The sequence below is a fragment of the Salmo salar genome, chromosome ssa12 (genome assembly GCF_905237065.1).
Source record: "Salmo salar chromosome ssa12, Ssal_v3.1, whole genome shotgun sequence".
Taxonomy (NCBI): domain Eukaryota; kingdom Metazoa; phylum Chordata; class Actinopteri; order Salmoniformes; family Salmonidae; genus Salmo; species Salmo salar.
This window is the reverse complement of record NC_059453.1, coordinates 80,072,011-80,095,245: the sequence shown is the minus strand read 5'-3', so window position 1 is coordinate 80,095,245 and position 23,235 is coordinate 80,072,011. Positions and strand designations below refer to the sequence as shown.

Genomic DNA, 23,235 nt, shown 5'->3' with positions numbered 1-23,235 from the left:
TTTTACACCAATCTATCAGTAGATGCCCTTCTTTGCGAACCATTGGAAAAACTCCCTGGTCTTTGTGGTTGTATCTGTGCTTGAAATTCACTGCTCAAATGAGGAGCCTTCCAATTATCTGTATGTGTGGGATACAGAGATCATCTAAAAATTATGTTAAACACGATTATTGCAAACAGATTGTGTCCTTGCTACTTATTATTTTACTCCTAAAATGATTTAGGCTTGCCATAACAAATGGGTTGAATACTTATTGACTCAAGACATTTCAGCATTTCATTTTTATTAATTCGTAAACATTTCTCAAAACATAATTGCACTTCGACATTATGGAGTATTGTGTGTAAATCAGTGACAGAAAATCTAAATTGAATACATTTTAAATTCAGGCTGTAACACAACACAACTTTCTGAAGGCACTGTATTTTTGTTTAATACAAACATTCGTAAAATATGGACAATTATTAATTTGAAAACCCCTTATAAAAACATAACCATTCTATCAGATCTTTCAGCACTCTGACGGAGTTGACAAAATGCCATTTTTATTCTTCTTTCAAGTGGTATACACAGTAGCAATTTTGTTTCCATAGTTGATATATTACTCTAAAACCAAATTAAATGTAATAGAATATTCATTTTGGTTCAAATATATCAGGCAGATAGAGTTGACAGTTTATGGTTGTAACCATGGTAAATCCAATATTGTTTGTTTAAATCTATCAAAAGTAGAGAACTTTCTAGAGTATGAGTGGTATTGTTTCACTACATGTAATGAGGACATGAATAAGGGGTCCTTATGGTATAGCTGACCCTGACGGAGTTGATCAAATATCCGGACACATCTTTTAGGAATCACAGTTTTGAGAGAAATATTCTTTAAAGATACAGAGGGCTATTGTAAGAAACTGCATAAGAGTGATAGAGGCGTCACTACAGACCCTGGTTCGATTCCAGGCTGTACCACAACCGGCCGTGATTGGGAGTCCCATAGGGCGGCGCACAATTGGCCCGCCGTCGTCGGGGTTTGGCCGGGGTAGCCCGTCCTTGTAAGTAAGAATTGGTTCTTAACTGACTTGCCTAGTTAAATAAAGGTTAAATAAAAAATACATAAAATATCATTTTTCAGTTAATATCCATTTATTATCAGTAAAAAAATAATATTTAAACACTTTTTCCACTATTTTGGGGGGGGGTCCTTTGCTCATGACAGGGGGATTTCCAGGCATAGAGCCAACATGGAAATGAATAATATTGAAAGTATTTAGAAAATTCCCAAAACAAATCTTTCCCCTATAAAATTCCCCTAAATGTACATGTTAAGCTCAAATAATGCAACAAAATGTTTTGTTTTACTAAAAAAAATTAAGTTTACCTGCCGAGCAAGGATTGACCCAACTTTCAAGAATCTCTGAGCTAATTTCCTGCTATTTTCCACTTTTCTATAAGGCTGAGAGAAAATTATGCAATTTCTTTCATGGCTTTAGATGTGTTCATATGCTATCCACAACCCCCAAAAATGGGGGCTGCCCCGCCTTGCGGGGGCTGTTGGGATATGTGCTACGCCAGTAACACACACACACACAAATAATCACATGGGATATATTCTGATTGTTTACTTCACCGAGTACATGTGGTAAAGGAGGGAGAGTATAGATAGCTAGGCAAGAGGCTGAGCTTCTCTGAGAATAGGGGATGATCCTCTCCCAGGGTGTAATGAGATTGGAGGTCAGTCTGAGTGGGTCTCTTCCAGAGAGAGTCAGTCCAGAATCCGTCAGACAGTCAGTAGAGGAGCAGTCAATACTCCCTTCACACACAACTGCTGGCACCAGGCCCACAAGTGTTGTGGCAGGACAGACTGAGAGAGAGTAGGAAGTCCGCTGACATGAGCGATCTATAGGACTGCTCCCTGGTGGAGGACATGACCAGATTAGGCCTAACTACAGAAGAATGGGATCCAAACACCATTAGAGTGACTGGGGGAGAGAGTGATTCAAGAGGGCTAGAGAGGAAAGGAGTTTCTGAGGAGGTAGAGGATGAGGCGCTTTGAAAATTAGATATCTCTCAGAATCTGTTTGCAAACACTAAGCCTGTGACGATAGAGTCATTATCTGATTAAGCATTGTCCTACAATAGTAACTCATGGTGCAATTGTTGGAGCTCTCATCCCCAAGTCTACCCACCCAACGTATCCCATGTTGCACATCCAGTAGGGCGTCTCCTTATTGACGCCTAGCACCTGATCCCTTCATCCCCCTTCAGGCTGCGGTCGCTGTATGACTGCACTCTTTGTTTCCTCAATGGGAGCGTGTTTCTGCCTGTCTGTCCCTCTGTGAGCCCTGTACTGCAAGAGGGGACTGTACTCTGACACACGTGGCACACTTGTCTTATCTGAATGAATCAGCAGCACAGCGACTGAGAGAACATGTTGTTTCGTTGGTGCATGAGTGCGGTGGCTGTTGTTTATAAAAGTCCCCACCCTTAGTTCCTCTTTTCAAATGAAAAAAGGGTTGACTGTTGAGATTCCGAGTTGAAGTTCTATTTCCCAGGGTTGGACAGTACTGAACACTCCAAAATCACCCAATAGGTTTAATGTACACCAAATAAGCATGCTAATCTGCTTTGCACCCTTTTGATGTTTAGGTGATGTTTTTGCTTTGCTGTTTAGTGTGTATTTGACCCTTGCAAATTACCCAACTGACCCTACCCTTACGCTATTTAATAAACTGACTGTGAACCCTAACCTGGACGTAAGTTTAATGCAGAATTAACCCTCAATTTGGATACATTTCTAAAGACATTAAAATGAAAACAGTGCTCTGGTGTGAAAATGTATAAACTTATGTATCTATTGTAACTATGTAGTACTATGTACTATTATCATCAAGCTTTGATTATTAGAATCAACTGTATAGTGCTAGGGCAAAAAGCTAAATGTGCACCCTTTGGGGTCCCCAGTACCGAGTTTGGGAAACACTGCCCTACTGTGTATCATGCTTCAGCTGGCACAAACAAGGCAAACACTTCTGTCATTTCCTGCATCATTTGCAGGATAGTCACAAGACGTCCCACTGGGGTGTATTATTTGCTGCAAGGAAAAACTGATAAGTGAATCGGCCAATCACCCATGATGTTTGGGTACCAGTTAACAATAACCTTACTACAACTAACCAATTGATACAACATTGTCACTCCTTCCCCCTTTCAAAATGATCATACTTGACATACAGTACCAGTCAAAAGTTTGGACACACCTACTCATTCCAGGGTTTTTCTTTATTTCTACTATTTTCTACATTGACGATAATAATAGTGAAGACTTCAAAACTATGAAATAACAAATATGGAATCATGTAGTAACCAAAAAAGTGTTAAACAAATCAAAATATATTTTATATATTGTTCAAAGTAGCCACGCTTTGCCTTGATGACAGCTTTGCACACTCTTGGCATTCTCTCAACCAGCTTCATGAGGTAGTCACCTGGAATGGATTTCAATTAACAGGTGTGTCTTGTTAAAAATTAATTTGTGGAATGTCTTTCCTTCTTAATGCGTTTGAGTCAATCAGTTGTGTTGTGACAAGGTAAGGGTGGTATACGGAAGATAGCCCAATTTGGCAAAAGACCAAGTCCATATTATGGCAGGAACAGCTCAAATAAACAAAGAGAAATGACAGTCCATCATTACTTTAAGACATGAAGGTCAGTCATTCCGGAAAACGTCAAGAACTTTGAAAGTTTCTTCAAGTGCAGTCGCAAAAACCATCAAGCGCAATGATGAAACAGGCGCTCATGAGGACCGCCGCAGGAAAGGAAGACCCAGCGTTACCTCTGCTGCAGAGGATAAGTTCATTAGAGTTAACTGCACCTCAGATTGCAGCCCAAATAAATGCTTCACAGAGTTCAAGTAACAGACACATCTTAACATCAGCTGTTTAGAGGAGACTGCGCGAATCAGGCCTTCATGGTCGATTTTCTGCAAAGAAACCACTACTAAAGGACACCAATAATAAGAAGAGACTTGTTTGGCCCGAGAAACATGAGCAATGGACATTAGACCCGTGGAAATCTGTCCTTTGGTCTGATGAGTCAAAATTTGAGATTTCTGGTTCCAACTGCCGTGTCTTTGTGAGACGCAGAGTAGGTGAACGGATGATCTCCGCATGTGTGGTTCCCACCATGAAGCATGGAGGAGTAGGTGTGATGGTGTGGGGGTGCTTTGCTGGTGACACTGTCTGTGATTTATTTAGAATTCAAGGCAAATTTAACCAGCATGGCTACCACAGTATTCTGCAGCGATACGCCATCCCATCTGGTTTGCGCTTAGTGGGACTATCATTTGTTTTACAACAGGAAAATGACCCAAAACACACCTCCAGGCAGTGTAAGGGCTATTTGACCAAGAAGGAGAATGGAGTGCTGCATCAGATGACCTGGCCTCCACAATTGCCAGACCTCAACCCAATTGAGATGGTTTGGGATGAGTTGGACCGCAGAGTGAAGGAAAAGCAGCATATGTGGCAACTCCTTCAAGACTGTTGGAAAAGCATTCCTCATGAAGCCGGTTGAGAGAATTCCAAGAGTGTGCAAAGCTGTCATCAAAGCAAAGGGTGGCTACTTTGAAGAATCTGAAATATAAAATATACACTACTGTTCAAAAGTTTGGGGTCACTTAGAAATGTCCTTGTTTTTGAAAGAAAAGCACATTTGTTGTCCATTAAAATAACATCAAATTGATCAGAAATACACTGTAGACATTGTTAATGTTGTAAATGACTATTGTAGCTGGAAACGGCTGATTTTCTTTTAATGGAATATCAATCAATCAATCAAATGTATTTATAAAGCCAGCTGATCAGCTGATATCAGCTTTCACAAAGTGCTGTACAGAAACCCAGCCTAAAACCCCAAACAGCAAGCAATGCAGGTGTAGAAGCACGGTGGCTAGGAAAAACTCCCTAGAAAGGCCGGAAGCTAGGAAGAAACCAGGCTATGAGGGGTGGCCAGTCCTCTTCTGGCTGTGCCGGGTGGAGATGTATCTACATAGGCGTACAGAGGCCCAATATCTACATAGGCATACAGAGGCACATTATCAGCAACCATCATGCCTTTGTTCCAATGGCATGTTGTTAGCTAATCCAAGTTTATCATTTTAAAAGGCTAATTGATCATTAGAAAACCCTGTTAGCACAGCTGAAAACTGTTGTACTGATTAAAGAAGCAATAAAACTGGCCTTCTTTAAACTAATTGAGTATCTGGGGCATCAGCATTTGTGGGTTCGATTACAAGATCAAAATGTCCAGAAACAAAGATTTTCTTCTGAAACTCGTCAGTCTATTCTTCTTCTGAGAAAGGAAGGCTATTTCATGCGAGAAATTGCCAAGAAACATAAGATCTTGTGCAACGCTGTATACTACTCCCTTCACAGAACAGCGCAAACTGGCTCTAACCAGAATAGAAAGAGGAGTGGGAGGCCCCGGTGCACAACTGAGCAAGAGGACAAGTAAATTAGAGTGTCTAGTTTGAGAAACAAATGCCTGACAAGTCCTCAACTGGCAGCTTCATTAAATTGTTCTCACAAAACATCAGTCTCAACATCAACAGTGAAGAGGCGACTCCGGGATTCTGGCCTTCTAGGCAGAGTTGCAAAGGAAAAGTAATATCTCTGACTGGTCAATAAAAATAAAATATTAAGATGGAGAAAAGAACACAGACATTGGACAGAGGCACTCTGCCCAGAAGGCCAAATGTGTTTACATGTGCAATAGATACTGTGTGTATTTGCATCTCCTTTGAATCCTGACTTAGTTCGACGAGTGCAGCAGTATTGTGATGGTGGTGTAGTTGTAGTAGTGAATGCACTGTGTGGTTGTCTGGTGTAGAAGTGATACTGTTGACTGTCTATTGACTGTGTGTGTTGGCACTCCTCGTCCCCTCTCCAGCCCAGCCCATTCTATACTGGTGCTCTCGCAACATGTCCTTCTGGAGCAGCATCTCCTTCAACCTGGCCGTACTCATGAACTTGCTGGTGGCCTTCTTCTACCCTCTGGAAGGAATCAGCAGAGGTCAGTGACTTCTCTCCTCTGTCCTCCACCTCCCCTTCCTCCTTTTCCTCCCCATCCTCCATCTCTTAATCATCTGAGTAATTTGTAGGGTGTCTGTGGCAATCAATGGCTGAGCTCTGTATGTGTAAAATCAAATCAATCACATTTAATTGGTCACATACACGTGATTTTTAGATGTTATTGCGGGTGTAGCGAAATGCTTTTGCTTCTAGTTATGACAGTGCTGTAATATCTAACAAGTAATATCTAACAAATTACAAAACATATACCCAATACACACAGATCTAAGTAGGAATGAATTAAGGCTATATACATATGGACGAGCGATGTCAGAGCAGAATGGACAAAGATACAGGAGAAAATTATAGAAAAAAACTGTGTATACAGTTGAAGTCGGAAGTTTACATACACCTTGGCCAAATACATTTAAACTCAGTTTTTCACAATTCCTGACATTTAATCCTAGTGAAAATCCCCTGTCTTAGGTCAGTTAGGATCACCACTTTATTTTAAGAATGTGAAATGTCAGAATAATAGTAGAGAGAATTATTTATTTCATATTTTATTTCATTCATCACATTCCCAGTGGGTCAGAAGTTTACATACACTCAATTAGTATTTGCTAGCATTGCCTTTAAATTGTTTAACTTGGGTCAAACATTTTGGGTAGCCTTTCACAAGCTTCCCACAATAAGTTGGGTGAATTTTGGCCCATTCCTCCTGACAGAGCTGGTGTAACTGAGTCAGATTTGTAGGCCTCTTGCTCGCACACACTTTTTAAGTTCTGCCCACAAATTTTCTATAGGATTGAGGTAAGGGCTTTGTGATGGCCACTCCAATACCTTAACTTTGTTGTCCTTAAGCCATTTTGCCACAACATTGGAAGTATGCTTGGGATCATTGTCCATTTGGAAGACCCATTTGCGACCAAGCTTTAACTTCCTGACTGATGTCTTGAGATGTTGCTTCAATATATCCACATAATTTTCCACCCTCATGATGCCATCTATTTTGTGAAGTGCACCAGTCCCTCCTGCAGCAAAGCACCCCCACAACATGATGCTTCCACCCCCGTGCTTCACGGTTGGGATGGTGTTCTTCGGCATGCAAGCCTCTACCTTTTTCCTCTAAACATAACGATGGTAATTGTGGCCAAACAGTTCTATTTTTGTTTCATCAGACCAGAGGATATTTCTCCAAAAAGTACGATCTTTGTCCCCATGTGCAGTTGCAAACCGTAGTCTGGCTTTGTTTATGGCGGTTTTGGAGCAGTGGCTTCTTCTTTGCTGAGTGGCGTTTCAGGTTATGTCGATATAGGACTCGTTTTACTGTGGATATAAATACTTTTGGTCCTGTTTCCTCCAGCATCTTCACAAGGTTCTTTGCTGTTTTCTGGGATTGATTTGCAATTTTCGACACCAAAGTACGTTCATCTAATGGAGACAGAATGCATCTCCTTCCTGAGCGGTATGACGGCTACGTGGTCCCATGGTGTTTATACTTGCGTACTATTGTTTGTACAGATGAACATGGTACCTTCAGGCATTTGGAAATTGCTCCCAAGGATGAACCAGACTTGTGGAGGTCTACAAAAAAAAATTCTGAGGTCTTGGCTGATTTCTTTTGATTTTCCCATGATGTCAAGCAAAGAGGCACTGATTTTGAAGGTAGGCCTTGAAATACATCCACAGGTACACCTCCAATTGACTGAAATGATGTCAGTTAGCCTATCAGAATCTTCTAAAGCCATGATTTTCTGGAATTTTCCAAACTGTTTAAAGGCACGGTCAACTTAGTGTATGTAAACTTCTGACCCACTGGAATTGTGAATTATAAGTGAAATAATCTGTCTGTAAACAATTGTTGGAAAAATGACTTGTGTCATGCACAAATTAGATGTCCTAACCGACTTGCCAAAACTATAGTTTGTTAACATGAAATGTGTTGAGTGGTTGTAAAACAAGTTTTAATGACCCCAACCTAAGTGTATGTAAACTTCCGACTTCAACTGTACATATGAGATGAGTAATGCAAGATATGTCAGCATTATTATTTGAATGAGATAACGTAGAATAGTATAGAAAACAGGATATACACATGAGAAGAGTAAGGCCAGGTATGTAAACATTAAGTGACTAAGATACTGTAGAATAGTATAGAATACAGTATATACATATGAGATGAGTAATGCCAGATATGTGAACATTAAAGTCACATGTGTTCCATTCCTTAAAGTGGACAGTGATTCCTAGTCTATGCCTAAAGGCAGCAGCCTCTAATGTGCTAGTGATGGCTGTTTAACTTCTTGGGGACCCCTTCGAGATAGGATCCCGTTAACGGGATTGTTTGTTTTTTCAAAACAGCAAAAATCTAATAATTTCAATTTCTCAAACATACGACTATTTTACACAATTTTAAAGATACACTTCTCCTTAATGTTACCACATTGTCTGATTTCAAAAAGGCTTTACAGCGAAAGCAAAACATTAGATTATGTTAGGAGAGTACATAGACAAAAATAACCACACAGCCATTTTCCAAGTAAGGAGATATGTCACAAAAACTGAAAACACAGCTAAATGAAGCACTAACCTCTGACGATCTTCATCAGATGACACTCCTAGGACATCATGTTACACAATACATGTATGTTGTGTTCGATAAAGTTAATATTTATATCCAAAAACAGAATTTTACATTTGCGCGTGACGTTCAGAAAATGTTTAGCCTCCAGAACTTCTGGTGAATGAGCACAAATATTACAGAAATACTCATCATAAACGTTGACAAAATACATAACAATTATTTTAAGAATTATAGATACAGTAGTCCTTTATGCAACCGCTGTGTCAGATTTTAAAATAGCTTTTTGGCGAAAGCACATTTTTCAATATTCTGAGTACATAGCTCAGCCATCACGGCGAGCTATTCAGACACCCGCCAAGTTCGGGGAAACCTAAACTCAGAATTAGTATTAGAAATATTGTATTACCTTTGCTGATCTTCGTCAGAATGCACTCCCAGGACTGCTACTTCCACAAGAAATGTTGTTTTTGTTCCAAATAATCCATATTTATGTCCAAATACCTCTGTTTTGTTCGTGCGTTCAGGTCACTATCCAAATGCATAACGCGCGAGCGTAATTTGAGACACAAAAAGTCAAAATGTTCCATTACCGTACTTAGAAGCATGTCAAGCGCTGTTTAAAATCAATCTTTATGGTATTTTTAACGTAGAATTGCGATAATATTCCAACCGGACAATAGCGTATTCATTTCAGAAGAAAAATAAGGAAAGGCCCGCTCGCGTGACGCGCATATCCAATCCCTTTGTTGCCAGGCAGGCCACTCAGTAACTGAGCTCCTATATTCTGCCCGGTTACTGGATACGGATGAAACAACTTTCGGAGGGCTTTTGACTGCCAATGGAAGCCTTAGGAAGTGCAACGTGACCCCTAAGTATTTGTAGTTTCATGGGGATTCAAAAGTAGAACTACAATTCTCAGACCTTCCACTTCCTGGTTGAAATGTTCTCAGGTTTTTGCCTGCCATATGAGTTCTGTTATACTCACAGACACCATTCAAACTGTTTTAGAAACTTCAGAGTGTTTTCTATCCAAATCTACTATAATATGCATATTCTATTTTCTGGGCACGAGTAGTAACCAGTTTAATTTGGGTACGTTTTTCATCCGGCCGTGAAAATACTGCCCCCTAGCCCTAAGAGGTGGCCTTGAGATAGAACCTGTTTTTCAGTCTCTCGGTCCCAGCTTTGATGCACCTGTACTGACCTCGCCTTCTGGATGATAGCGGGGTGAACAGGCAGTGGCTCGGGTGGTTGATGTCTTTGATGATCTTTTTGGCCTTCCTGTGACATCGGGTGCTGTAGGTATCCTGGAGGGTGGGTAGTTTGGCCCCGGTAATGCGTTGGGCAGACCGCACCACCCTCTGGAGAGCCTTGCGTTTGCGGGCGGTGGAGTTGCCGTACCAGGTGGTTTTACAGCCCGACAGGATGCTCTCAATTGTGCATCTGTAAAAATGTGTGAGGGTTTTTGGTGACAAGCCAAATTTCTTTAGCCTCCTGAGATTGAAGAGGCTCTGTTGCGCCAGGATCTCTGTTTATTCTACATGTGTGACTGTTACAAAACAGGATATTTGAACGAATGACACACAGAGACCATTAATGTGATGGGAGCTGCATTACAATGCATAATACACACAACCACAAGCTGTTTGGGAAGGTGAATGGAGCGTAAACTGGTTCACCCCTTTATTTTACTATTTTATGAAGTTCTTGTGATTCTACTTTGCCGTACTTTACATTTCAACAGTAATTTACAATACACATGCTTATTTAGACGTTTAGTGACTTGATGCCTACTGTGCCAAAGTGATTTAGAGTTGTTAAATGGGAGTGACCAGTGTGTTGCTATAAGGGGTGGCTCTAGCCTTTTATAGGCCCTAAGCGGGCACCTTTTTTTTGTGGCCCTCCTCTTTATGGCAGAGAAAAGTTTTAAAGGTTTTCTGCAGTTCTACACATTTTGCCATGGGCTGAGAGAAAATGTTGCATTTTCGGCCATGATTAGCAAAAGTTTAGATAACTGACAAATTTACAAATCTAAAAATTGTTAGCTGACATGGCTAATTGAGTGACTGTCTGACTGACAAAACAAAAGTAAAACTGCTGATATGCAACCAAATTTCAAACTTGCACCTTGTTTATTCTACTATTCTTACTCTAACAGTAAGTTGAAACCCTGACTAAGTTCATCTCCCCCTCGACTGCTTATGTCGCTTCTGCCTGGAGCCAGCCCTGGTTGCTTTATTGTCAAAATTCTGCTTTTAGCAACCATCAGAATTGGCTAAAAAAGGTGTTACGCACGCCAACATATTATGCAATAATTAAGAGTAAGCAAAGTGCGAAAATTATATCAAACGTTTTACCATTGCAACATTTGATGTAGGCCTACACTCACATTCAATGTGGTTGTCTGAAGCGTGCTATAGAGTTCACAGCTGGCGATGCCTCATCACAATGGATTATTCCCCATCATTTGCAATAATGTCAATGAGTGTAATCACAATTTTTCCTTTGCGGTAAAAATATCAAATAAAAAATGTTTTATTGTCACATACACCTGATAGGTGCAGTGGATATGTTGTTTTACAGGGTCAGCCATAGTAGTACAGTGCCCTTGGAGCAAATTGTGGTTAAGTGCTTTGCACAAGAGCACATCAACATATTTTTCACCGTGTTGACTCGGGTATTCAAACCAGTAACCATTCGGTTAGTGGCCCAACCACTAGGCTACCTAGTACCTGGCTCAGAGTTTGCCTGGGCAGTGTCTTAAGATCATCCTAAAATCTGCTCTGAGCTGGGAGTTCATTTAGTCTTATAACAGGTTTTAACAGGATTCCTAGGACCTTTTCTGAGATGCTTTCTGGATACAGGCCATGAGCTGAAGTTAAGACACACACACCCACTTAATGAACCTGTCACCAGATTCCTGTCTTCACGCTGACACTGATGAGCCTTCAGTCAGGATCCACTGCCATGTACAGTATCTGTCTCTATTGTTTGTAAATTGGGCTTTGTGTGTGTACTATGTGTTGCCTCCATGTGGTCTGGTTACACTGAGCCTGGCAGGAACCATAATGCCCAGAACGCAGACTGCAGTGTTTGGTCTACCCTGAAAAGTGACACCTAACCAATAAGGCCTGGGGTGGGTCCCTCTCAGCTCTTAGATCATTCTCAAGAGTTTTGTCAGATAATCAATGTCCGATAAGCAGCAACAAAGTAGAAGAAATTAGAATGTGCTTGAAATCTATATATCTGTGTGTAACCGATGTGAAATGGCTAGTTAGTTAGCGGTGGTGCACGCTAATAACGTTTCAATCGGGTGACGTCACTCGCTCTGAGACCTGAAGTAGTTGTTCCCCTTGCTCTGCAAGGGCCGCAGTTTTTGTGGAGCGATGGGTAACGATGCTTCGTGGGTGTCAGTTGTTGATGTGTGCAGAGGGTCCCTGGTTCAAGCCCAGGTTGGGGCGAGGAGAGGGACGGAAGCTAAACTGTTACATGTGGACATAAAGAAAAAGATGAATACACAATACAAGTAATACTCATTCTTTCTCTTGCTCTCTCTCTCCTCTTCTCTCCATGCCTAAGAGCAGTGTTAGTCTGTGGTGATGTGTAAACCACAACCCCAGTCATTAAGGCCTCTATTGTTCCAAGGCAGTTGCAGAGAGAAGACCCACATTGTGACTCACATAAACTTGACATTGTTCTGTCTAACTGGGGTCAAGCAGTGCAGTCCCTTTTGTGTGTGTGTGTGTGTGTGTGTGTGTGTGTGTGTGTGTGTGTGTGTGTGTGTGTGTGTGTGTGTGTGTGTGTGTGTGTGTGTGAGAGTGTGTGAGAGTGAGTGTGTGAGAGTGAGTGTGTGAGAGTGAGTGTGTGAGAGTGAGTGAGTGAGTGAGTGAGTGTGTGAGTGAGAGCGAAGGAGCTTAGCATCAGAAGCAAACTGTAGGGCTCAGGACACGTCCGCTAGTGTGCGATGGGGGAAATGATGTCAGCTTAACAATGTAGCCAGCCATCATGTGCATAAAGCCTTGGCTTGCATATCATTATTGCTCATAGTAAATCTTAAACGCACATACAACTGATTGGTCCATACTAATGTCTGTCTGGATGTATGCCAGCTCTAATGCTGCTCGTTGTTAATGTTCAATCCAGCTGCTTGTAAATAGATGTGAACTTCAGTGGCCTGGTAGACCTTTACAACTTTTTCAGCAATACTTTCTAAGTATATTGTGTGGAAGTGTGACATTAAGATAATAAACTAAGCTTTTATTGAAATACATTTTTGAGAGCAGAAATGCAAAGACTTGTGCTTACAGTATGCAGGTGTAGAGATAGATGAACAAAAAGTAGGAATAATAGGATTAGATTAGTGAGAAATGACACCTGTAATACTGTGTCTCTGAAAGGTGGTTTCTCTAAAGGTCCTGTGAGTTAACAGAATTGAGCATTGCCCAGAGCTCGGCAGATGCACTCTCCTATAAAACATTCCTGGGCTTGGCTGTGGAGTCCAGCTCCCTGGCGGGCTGTCAGCCGGCAGACCTGGGATCACTCCCAGACCATCCCTCATGAATTTCTCAGGAGCCAGGTGTATTTTTAGCTGCCCAAGTTATGTAACATGCACCTGTCATGTGATCTCTGCACGGAGAGGAGAAGAGGGGGCAAAACTGGCCTCTGGCTGAGGCCTAGAAGTGAATACTGCAAAACCGCCGATATTGTTCTCATCTTAACACACATGCACGCACACAGTTATCCGACTGACTTTGTCCTTGTGTTGCACAGATAGAGCTGGGACTTAGCCACCAAGTTAGTGCCAGGTAAGCTCATGTTAAAGCTTCACTGAACCACAATATTCTGATGTGTCACACCTTAACCTCTGTTGTAACTGGCAGTATTGTGATGTTCTAGAGCTCTGCCTCGTCTCCCCGAGGAGATATTTTGCCTGAGCATGTCCAACAGGTGAAATTACTGCAGACGGATGTCCCGCACTGGAGGCCTAGAACAGATTGTTTGCTTGTTAATACGACCCAATGCATTGCCATCTATCATTACAGCAGTTGGATGATGCTTGTAGTGTTGGCTGCTTTTGTCTTTTGATTCAACATTCAATATAAACAGATCTTTAACTGTATCTACAGTAGTCCTATGTGTCACTGAATGAATATTCCATGTAGGCATCTTGTATAGACAACACTATCCACGCCCCATCTCTACCTTTAACCCCACTTCTCACCTCTCTCCTCTCCCCCTCGTTCTTCCAGGTACGCTGGATGGTCACCTGTCAGCCCTGCTGTGGATCGCCATGCTGGTGTCCCTGGCGATCGTCATCATCCTGCCGCAGCCCCACGGTGTCCGGGTCCTCATCGCCTCCACCATCCTCCGCCTCATCTTCTCTGTGGGCCTGGAGCCCACGCTCTTCCTGCTAGGGGCCTTTAACGTGAGTGTGTGGGTGTGTGTGTGTGTGTGTGTGTGTGCCTCTGTGACTGGGAAGGTTTGTGGTCACATGGTCCTTTCATTGTAGCTCCTGTGCCCTCAAACGCCTTATCCAGTGTCCTTGCCTGACCTGTATGTGAGGTGAAGTGTGTAGTGTGTCACTGTGGGATTCCACAGAGCTGTGGCACTCTTGTGTCAACCAGACCAAATGAACACTCACTGTACCTATCCAGTGTATGTGACAATAAAACATTATTATTATTTTTGTTTTTTTTTGTTGGATGGATGCATGACCAATGTTTCTTGCACATCAAGTTTTTTGGAGTGATGTCAACTTTTCTGGGAGCAATTTTCCACCTCTATGCCAGTCTCTGTAAAATAACAAAAGTTGGTTGAGTCTTAGTCTGCTGTGCTTTATTGTTTCTGAATCTCTTAGTTGTTACAGATGCCAGTATGTACTTTTAAATGAACATGGCAAAGTTGTTGATCTTTCACTCAATCTTTCGATGTTTTCCACGTTCCTCAGGTCGGCAATAAGATGATCTTCTTGATGAGTTTTGTGGGGAACAGAGGGACGTTCACGCGGGGCTACAAGGCCATGATCATGGATGTAGAGTTCCTCTACCACCTCCTGTACCTGATCATCTGTAGTCTGGGTGTATTCGTCCATGTCTTCTTCTACAGTCTGCTGGTAAAAACTGTACTCTCACTCACTCGCCTTCTCGCTCGCTCACTCTCTCAAATCAAATCAATTCAAATTTGATTGGTTGCGTACACATATTTAGCAGATGTTATTAATTAAGGATGTAGCAAAATGCTTGTGTTCCTAGCTCCAACAGTGAAGAAATATCTAACAATACACAACAATACACACAAGTCTAAAAGTAAAAGAATGGAATTAAGAAATATAAAAATATTACAACGAGCAATGTTGGAGTTTGGAGTATGTGTGCATATACAGTTGAAGTCGGAAGTTTACATACACCTTAGCCAAATACATTTAAACTCAGTTTTTCACAATTCCTGACATTTAATCCTAGTAAAAATTCCCTGTCTTAGGTCAGTTAGGATCACCACTTTATTTTAAGAATGTGAAATGTCAGAATAATAGTAGAGAGAATTATTTATTTCATTTTTTATTTCTTTCATCACATTCCCAGTGGGTCAGAAGTTTGCATACACTCAATTAGTATTTGCTAGCATTGCCTTTTAAATTGTTTAACTTGGGTCAAACGTTTCGGGTAGCCTTCCACAAGCTTCCCACAATAAGTTGGGTGAATTTTGGCCCATTCCTCCTGACAGAGTTGGTGTAACCGAGTCAGGTTTGTAGGCCTCTTGCTCGCACACGCTTTTTAAGTTCTGCCCACAAATGTTCTATAGGATTGAGGTCAGAGCTTTGTGATGGCCACTCCAATACCTTGACTTTGTTGTCCTTAAGCCATCTTGCCACAACTTTGTAAGTATGCTTGGGGTCATTGTCCATTTGGAAGACCCATTTGCGACCAAGCTTTAACTTCCTGACTGATGTCTTGAGATGTTGCTTCAATATATCCACATAATTTTCCATCCTCATGATGCCATCTATTTTGTGAAGTGCACCAGTCCCTCCTGCAGCAAAGCACCCCCACAACATGATGCTGCCACCTCCATGCTTCACGGTTGGGATGTGTTCTTCGGCATGCAAGGTACACATCCAATTGACTCAAATTATGTCATTTAGCCTATCAGAAGCTTCTAAAGCCACAACATCATTTTCTGGAATTTTCCAAGCTGTTTAAAGCCACAGTCAACTTAGTGTATGTACACTTCTGACCCACTGGAATTGTGATACAGTGAATTATAAGTGAAATAGTCTGTCTGTAAACAATTGTTGGAAAAATTACTTGTGTCCTGCACAAAGTAGATGTCCTAACCGACTTGCCAAAACTATAGTTTGTTAACATGAAATGTGTGTAGTGGTTGAAAAACGAGTTTTAATGACTCCAACCTAAGTGTATGTAAACTTCTGACTTCAACTGTAGGGCAGCAGCCTCTAAGGTGCAGGGTTTAGTAACCAGGTGGTAGCCGGCTAGTGACTAAGTTCAGGGCAGGGTACTGGGTGGAGGCCGGCTAGTGATGGTTATTTAACAGTCTGATGGCCTTGGGATGGAAGCTCTTTTTCAGTCTATCGCCCCAGCTTTGATGCACCTGTACTGACCTTGCCTTCTGGATGATAGTGGGGTAAACAGGACGTTGCTTGGATGGCTGAGGTCCTTGATGATCTTCTTGGCCTTCCTGTGACACCGGGTGCTGTAGGTGTCCTGGGGGGCTGGCAGTGTGCCCCCGGTGATATGTTGGGCAGACTGCACCACCCTCTGGAGATCCCTACGGTTACAGACAGTGCAATTGCCGTACGAGGTGGTGATACATCCCGACAGGATGCTCTCCATGGTGCTTCTGTAAAAGTTTCTGACGGTCTTAGTGTAACCGGTGTGAAATGGTTAGCGGGGTGCGCACCAGTAGCGTTTCAATCGGTGACATCACTCGCTCTGAGACTTGAAGTAGTTGTTTCACGTGGCTTTTGTGGCGCGATGGGTAACGGATGCTTCGTGGGAGGCAGTTGTTGATGTGTGCAGTGTGTCCATGGTTTGAGCCCTGTTAGAGGCGAGGAGGGGGATGGCAGCAATACGGTTACATTTATGCTGTTGACCTGGATCACTGGTTGCTGCGGAAAAGGAGGAGGTCAAAAAGGGGTGAGTGTAACTGGTGTGAAATGGCTAGCTAGTTAGCGGATGCGCGCTAATAATGTTTCAATCGGTGATGTCACTCGCTCTGAGACTTGAAGTAGTTGTTTCTCTTGCTCTGCAAGGGCCTCTGCAAGGGCCGTTACCCATCCCTGTGGAGGGATGGGTAACGGTGCTTAGAGGGTGAAAGTTGTCCATGTGTGCAGAGGGTCCCTGGTTTGAGCCCAGGTAGGGGCGAGGAGAGGGACAGAAGCAAATGCTGTTACATTAGGGCCAAGCAAAATTTCTTCAACCTCCTGAGTATGCATACCACCTCAAAACATCCTCCTGAGGTTGCAATCCATTTCAGCACACTGTCTGTGTGGGTGGGCTGTTTCAGATTGTCAATGATGTGTATGCTGAGAAACCGGAAGCTTTTCACCTTCTCCACTACAGCCCCGTCGATGTGGATGGGGGCATGCTCCCTCTGCTGTCTCCTGAAGTCCACAATCAGCTCCTTTGTTTTGTTGGCGACACTCCACAATGGCCCTCATGTCCTCCCTGTAGGCTGTTTCGTCATTGTTGGTAATCAAGCCTACCTCTGTTGTGTCGTCTGCAAACTTGCTGATTGAGTTGGAGGCGTGCACGGCCACGCAGTCATGGGTGAACAGGGAGTACAGGAGGTGGCTGAGCACGCACCCTTGTGGGGCCCCTGTGTTGAGGATCAGCATAGTGGAGGTTTTGTTACCGACCTTTACCACCTGGGGGCGACCGGTCAGGAAGTCCATGACCCAGTTGCACAGGGCGGGGTTCAGACACAGGGCCCCGAGCTTAATGATGAACTTGGAGGGTACTATGGTGTTGAAGGCTGAGCTGTAGTTAATGAACAGCACTCTTACAAGTATTCCTCTTGTCCAAATGGGATAGGGCAGTGCGATGGCGATTGCGTCATCTGTGGATGTTTTGAGGTGGTATGCAAATTGCAGTGCGTTTAGGGTGTCAGGTAAGGTGGAGGTGATATGATTCTTAACTAGCCTCTCCAAACACTACATGATGACAGCTATGTGTACTACGGGGCGATAATAATTTATTTTAGTTACCTTCACTTTCTTGGGTACAGGAACAATGGTGGACATCTTGATGCAAGTGGGGACAGCAGGGGATCGGGAGAGATTGAATATATCCGTAAATAGCCAACTGGTCTGCGCATGCTCTGAGGACGCGTCTAAGGATGCCGTCTGAGCCGGCAGCCTTGCGAGGGTTAACATGTTTAAATGTCTTACTTTAGCCACGGAGAATAAGAGTTCTCGGAAGTGGCCCGCATCAGTAGCACTGTGTTATCCTCAAAGCAGGCGAAGAAGGTGTTTAGCTTGTCCGGGAGCAAGATGTTAGTGTCCGCGTTTCCCTTTGTATCCCTGCCACATATGTCTCATGTCTGAGCCTTTGATTGCGACTCCACTTTGTGTCTGTACTGATGTTTTGCCTGTTTTATTGCCTTACAGAGGGCATAACTGAACTGGGCCTTGTAGCCATCCCAGAAGGGAGAACAATGTCCCAAAGTTGTTGAACCGCGAGTACTGCAGGCAATGTGTTGGTAGAACTTCAGATTTGCATTATTAAAGTCCCCAGCTACAATAATTGCGGCCTCAGGATATACACATAGTCCAGTGTACTTTCTTGCGAGCCGCCGTGGTATCGGATTGAGGGGGAATATACACCTGTTGACGATGACCGAACAGAATTCTCTTGGGAGGTAATGCGGTCGGCATTTGATTGTGAGGTATTCTAGGTCGGGTGAACAAAAGGACTTGAGTTCTTGTATGTTATCACAATCACACCATGAGTAGTTAATCATGAAACATACACCTCCGCCTTTCTTCTTCCCAGAGAGTTCTTTATACCTATCTGCACAATGTACTGAGAACCCAACTGGTTGTATGGACTGGGACAGTGTATCTCACACACTCCCTCACCCTCCCCTGTCTCCCACTAAGCTGTGTTTGTCTCTTGTTTCTCCTGTAGCTCTTTGACCTGGTGTACAGGGAGGAGACACTGTTGAATGTGATCAAGAGTGTAACCCGTAATGGCCGCTCCATCCTGCTGACTGCCGTGCTGGCTCTCATCCTGGTCTACCTCTTCTCCATTGTTGGCTACATCTTCTTCCAAGATGACTTCCTCCTCAATATTGACAGGATACCTAATAAAACACTAGGTAAGGTCAAAGAGCAGGCACTATGACACTTAGGGGTTCCCAAACAGAACGACTTCTTCTATCCTCCCCATTCTGATTGTCACATTTTAAAATAACTTACACCAGATTTCCTGCTGTGAAATAACTCTGCAAGGCCAAATATGGTCCCTCCGTTACAATAGACAATATTGAGACAACAAAGGCACGAGTGTTTCTCCTGACGTTTTGTTTCCCTGTTTGGCAGAGAGTGGAGCCAGTATGGTGGGAGATTTTCTGTCAGCAGGAGTGTGTCGGAAGGACAGCGGGGAGAACTGCTCCACAGAAGCTGTTATGGATGGTATGTGCTCCAGGAAAAGTGTGGGTGTGGGTGTGTGTGTGTGTGTGTGCGCGCAGGCTTGCATGTGTGTCAAGGGGGTCTCCTGTGTCCTCACAGACCACCTGAGTCAGTCCTCCCCCAGAGGAGACGCTTCCCACAATTCCACTCAGACAGAAATCTGTACTATGAGGCAGTCATGGGATTAGGCCTTGGTTGGTCTTGGTTGGGTTTGGCTGGGGGAAGCACACAGGGTTTTAGACCTGGCTAGGTTTGGCTGGGCTGGGAGAGGCTATACCGACACTCCTGATGCCCAAATTGATGACATATGTCGTGCAGCTGAGAGTCGATGGATTCTGTTCAGTCAGTCGTCCTGATAAGCCCTTCGTTCCCAGCTAGCTAGTTTACGCTGGCAACAACAGCATGGCGCTACTTAAAACTTGTCAAAGAAAATGTGATGTTTATTTCAATGGGAGAAGGAGAAATAACGTGTAGTATTGGTCACCCTATGGAATCTGGATGTTACCGTGACATGCCAATTAGCTAACGTTACGACAAGCCGGTGTGAATGACCAATGCAACGGTGTTGTGAGGTGCTTCCCACTGGGCAGCAATTGCTTCACCGGGCAGCTGTATCACGTCACTGGCGGTAGTTGACGTTGCCAATTTCTACCATACTCCATTATACACTGCTCAAAAAAATAAAGGGAACACTAAAATAACACATCCTAGATCTGAATGAATGAAATAATCTTATTAAATACTTTTTTTCTTTACATAGTTGAATGTGCTGACAACAAAATCCCACAAAAATAATCAATGGAAATCCAATTTATCAACCCATGGAGGTCTGGATTTGGAGTCACACTCAAAATTAAAGTGGAAAACCACACTACAGGCTGATGAAACTTTGATGTAATGTCCTTAAAAACAAGTCAAAATGAGTCTCAGTAGTGTGTGTGGCCTTCACGTGCCTGTATGACCTCCCTACAATGCCTGGGCATGCTCCTGATGAGGTGGCGGATGGTCTCTTGAGGGATCTCCTCCCAGACCTGGACTAAAGCATCCGCCAACTCCTGGACAATCTGTGGTGCAACGTGGCGTTGGTGGATGGAGCGAGACATGATGTCCCAGATGTGCTCAATTGGATTCAGGTCTGGGGAACGGGCGGGCCAGTCCATAGCATCAATGCCTTCCTCTTGCAGGAACTGCTGACACACTCCAGCCACATGAGGTCTAGCATTGTCTTGCATTAGGAGGAACCCAGGGCCAACCTCACCAGCATATGGTCTCACAAGGGGTCTGAGGATCTCATCTCGGTACCTAATGGCAGTCAGGCTACCTCTGGCGAGCACATGGAGGGCTGTGCGGCCCCCCAAAGAAATGCCACCCCACACCATGACTGACCCACCGCCAAACCGGTCATGCTGGAGGATGTTGCAGGCAGCAGAACGTTCTCCACGGCGTCTCCAGACTCTGTCACGTCTGTCACATGTGCTCAGTGTGAACCTGCTATCATCTGTGAAGAGCACAGGGCGCCAGTGGCGAATTTGCCAATCTTGGTGTTCTCTGGCAAATGCCAAACGTCCTGCACAGTGTTGGGCTGTAAGCACAACCCCCACCTGTGTACGTCGGGCCCTCATACCACCCTCATGGAGTCTGTTTCTGACCGTTTGAGCAGACACATGCACATTTGTGGCCGCTGGAGGTCATTTTGCAGGGCTCTGGCAGTGCTCCTCCTGCTCCTCCTTGCACAAAGGCGGAGGTAGCGGTCTTGCTTCTGGGTTGTTGCCCTCCTACGGCCTCCTCCACGTCTCCTGATGTACTGGCCTGTCTCCTGGTAGCGCCTCCATGCTCTGAACACTACGCTGACAGACACAGCAAACCTTCTTGCCACAGCTCGCATTGATGTGCCATCCTGGATGAGCTGCACTACCTGAGCCACTTGTGTGGGTTGTAGACTCCGTCTCATGCTACCACTAGAGTGAAAGCACCGCCAGCATTCAAAAGTGACCAAAACATCAGCCAGGAAGCATAGGAACTGAGAAGTGGTCTGTGGTCACCACCTGCAGAACCCCTCCTTTATTGGGGGTGTCTTGCTAATTGCCTATAATTTCCACCTGTTGTCTATTCCATTTGCACAAGCGCACAGGGGTTTATGCCTGGCTGGGTTTGGCTGGGCTAGGGAAAGCACAGGGGTTTATGCCTAGCTGGGTTTGGCTGGGCTAGGGAAAGCACAGGGGTTTATGCCTGGCTGGGTTTGGCTGGGCTGGGGGAAGCGCACAGGGGTTTAGGCCTAGCTGGGTTTGGCTGGGCTGGGGGAAGCTCACAGGGGTTTAGGCCTAGCTGGGTTTGGCTGGGCTGGGGGAAGCGCACAGGGGTTTAGGCCTAGCTGGGTTTGGCTGGGCTGGGGGAAGCGCACAGGGGTTTAGGCCTTGCCGTGTGTGTCTGCTACTGGAGGACCAGGATCCAGAGGGAGGGGGAGGAGAGGTTAGGAATTAATTGCCATCAGGCACAGGACGTGTTCACTCTGAGAGGGCACCGGGGGCAGCTCATTGGGATCCTGGCATTCTAACAGACACTGTTGACTTCTTTAGAAAAATCTCCCAAATTAAAGATGACCTCAATGCTTCCTTAATGTGCTGAGCCAAACTTTTCTGGACCTTGTCAGGCCTGACGGTGTCTAGGTTCAAACTTCATGTAGGCTTCCACCACCATCACCACCACCCAAATGAATGACACTAGTCTGGTGACTTGCTGTTTTGTGAGAACTGTGGTATTGTCAGTGGTTCCTGTGCTGGGAAGAAGCTGGCTGTGGTATGGTTGATTTACAGGTTTATTTTGAGTGAGATGTTAAGCTTTGGTTTGCACAACATTGTCCTAATTCACTAAATCGTTTTTTTTCCCCCTCAAGACAGAATTTGCCATGAGGTATTGTATATGAGAAATGTAGATGTGAGTTAGAGGATTGGATTTGTTGTGGATATACACGATGTCCCTGATGTCCCTGTGCAGCTGCCATAGCCACCCAGCCGTCGGCGGTGGTGATTGAGGACAAGGAGCGGTCGTGTGACTCCCTCCTCATGTGTATCGTCACTGTCCTGAGTCACGGCCTGAGGAGTGGAGGTGGTGTGGGGGATGTTCTGCGGAAGCCATCCAAAGAGGTATGCAAATGCCCATGTTGAACACCATCAATCCATTTACATTTCCCACAGGTCCAGAAAGAGGAAGAAACCAACGCAGTTTAGCTTCACCTCAATCTCCATTATTGCTAATGAACAGGGAACAATTTTGCTGCAGTTATGCTTCACAGCTGCAGTCGTCTTTGATAGTTGACATGTTGAAATGTACAGGTGTATGTTACCAAATTACTTTTCCTGTCTCTCTTGTATTTGCTAGGAGCCTCTATTTGCTGGCAGGGTGATATATGACCTACTTTTCTTCTTTCTCGTCATCATCATCGTCCTCAACCTCATCTTCGGAGTCATCATCGACACCTTTGCCGACCTCAGGAGTGAGAAACAAAAAAAGGAGGAAGTCCTGAAGACAACATGCTTCATCTGCGGTGAGTGGCCCAACCTGGGTCTGGCTGGGCTCTTCTGGCCTGTGTCCACTGCTAGTGTTCAGTGGGCTGATGCTCAGCTATCATGGTGGTAGCTGCAATTTGAGCTGGGGTTGGAATGACTAGTGGATGTGGTCTGTAGAGTCTATGAAAATTAGTGCTATTTCACACTAGGCTTGTGGTGCAGTCCAGCGAGTGTTGGAGGAGGATGAACAGATGAGTGGTCTAACCTGAGACTGCACTGTAAGTCTGTCTGAGGCGGTTATTTAGCAATAAGGCCCGAGGAGGTGTGGTATATGGCCAATATACCACGGCAAAGGGCTGTTCTTTTGCACGACGCAACGCGGATTGCCTGGATAAAGCCCTTAGCTGTGGTATATTGGCCATATAACAC

General features: G+C 44.1%; 1 protein-coding gene across 1 annotated transcript in view; it reads left to right on the top strand.

Annotated features, from left to right (window-relative positions):
* LOC106565749 (inositol 1,4,5-trisphosphate receptor type 1) overlaps positions 1-23,235 on the top strand; it is a 165,990-nt gene that overhangs the window by 108,684 nt on the left and 34,071 nt on the right. Inside the window, 7 exon segments of the mRNA XM_045691827.1 lie at positions 5,944-6,066; positions 13,902-14,077; positions 14,600-14,764; positions 18,798-18,987; positions 19,211-19,303; positions 22,295-22,443; positions 22,679-22,844. Coding sequence (XP_045547783.1) covers positions 5,944-6,066; positions 13,902-14,077; positions 14,600-14,764; positions 18,798-18,987; positions 19,211-19,303; positions 22,295-22,443; positions 22,679-22,844 — 1,062 coding nt within the window.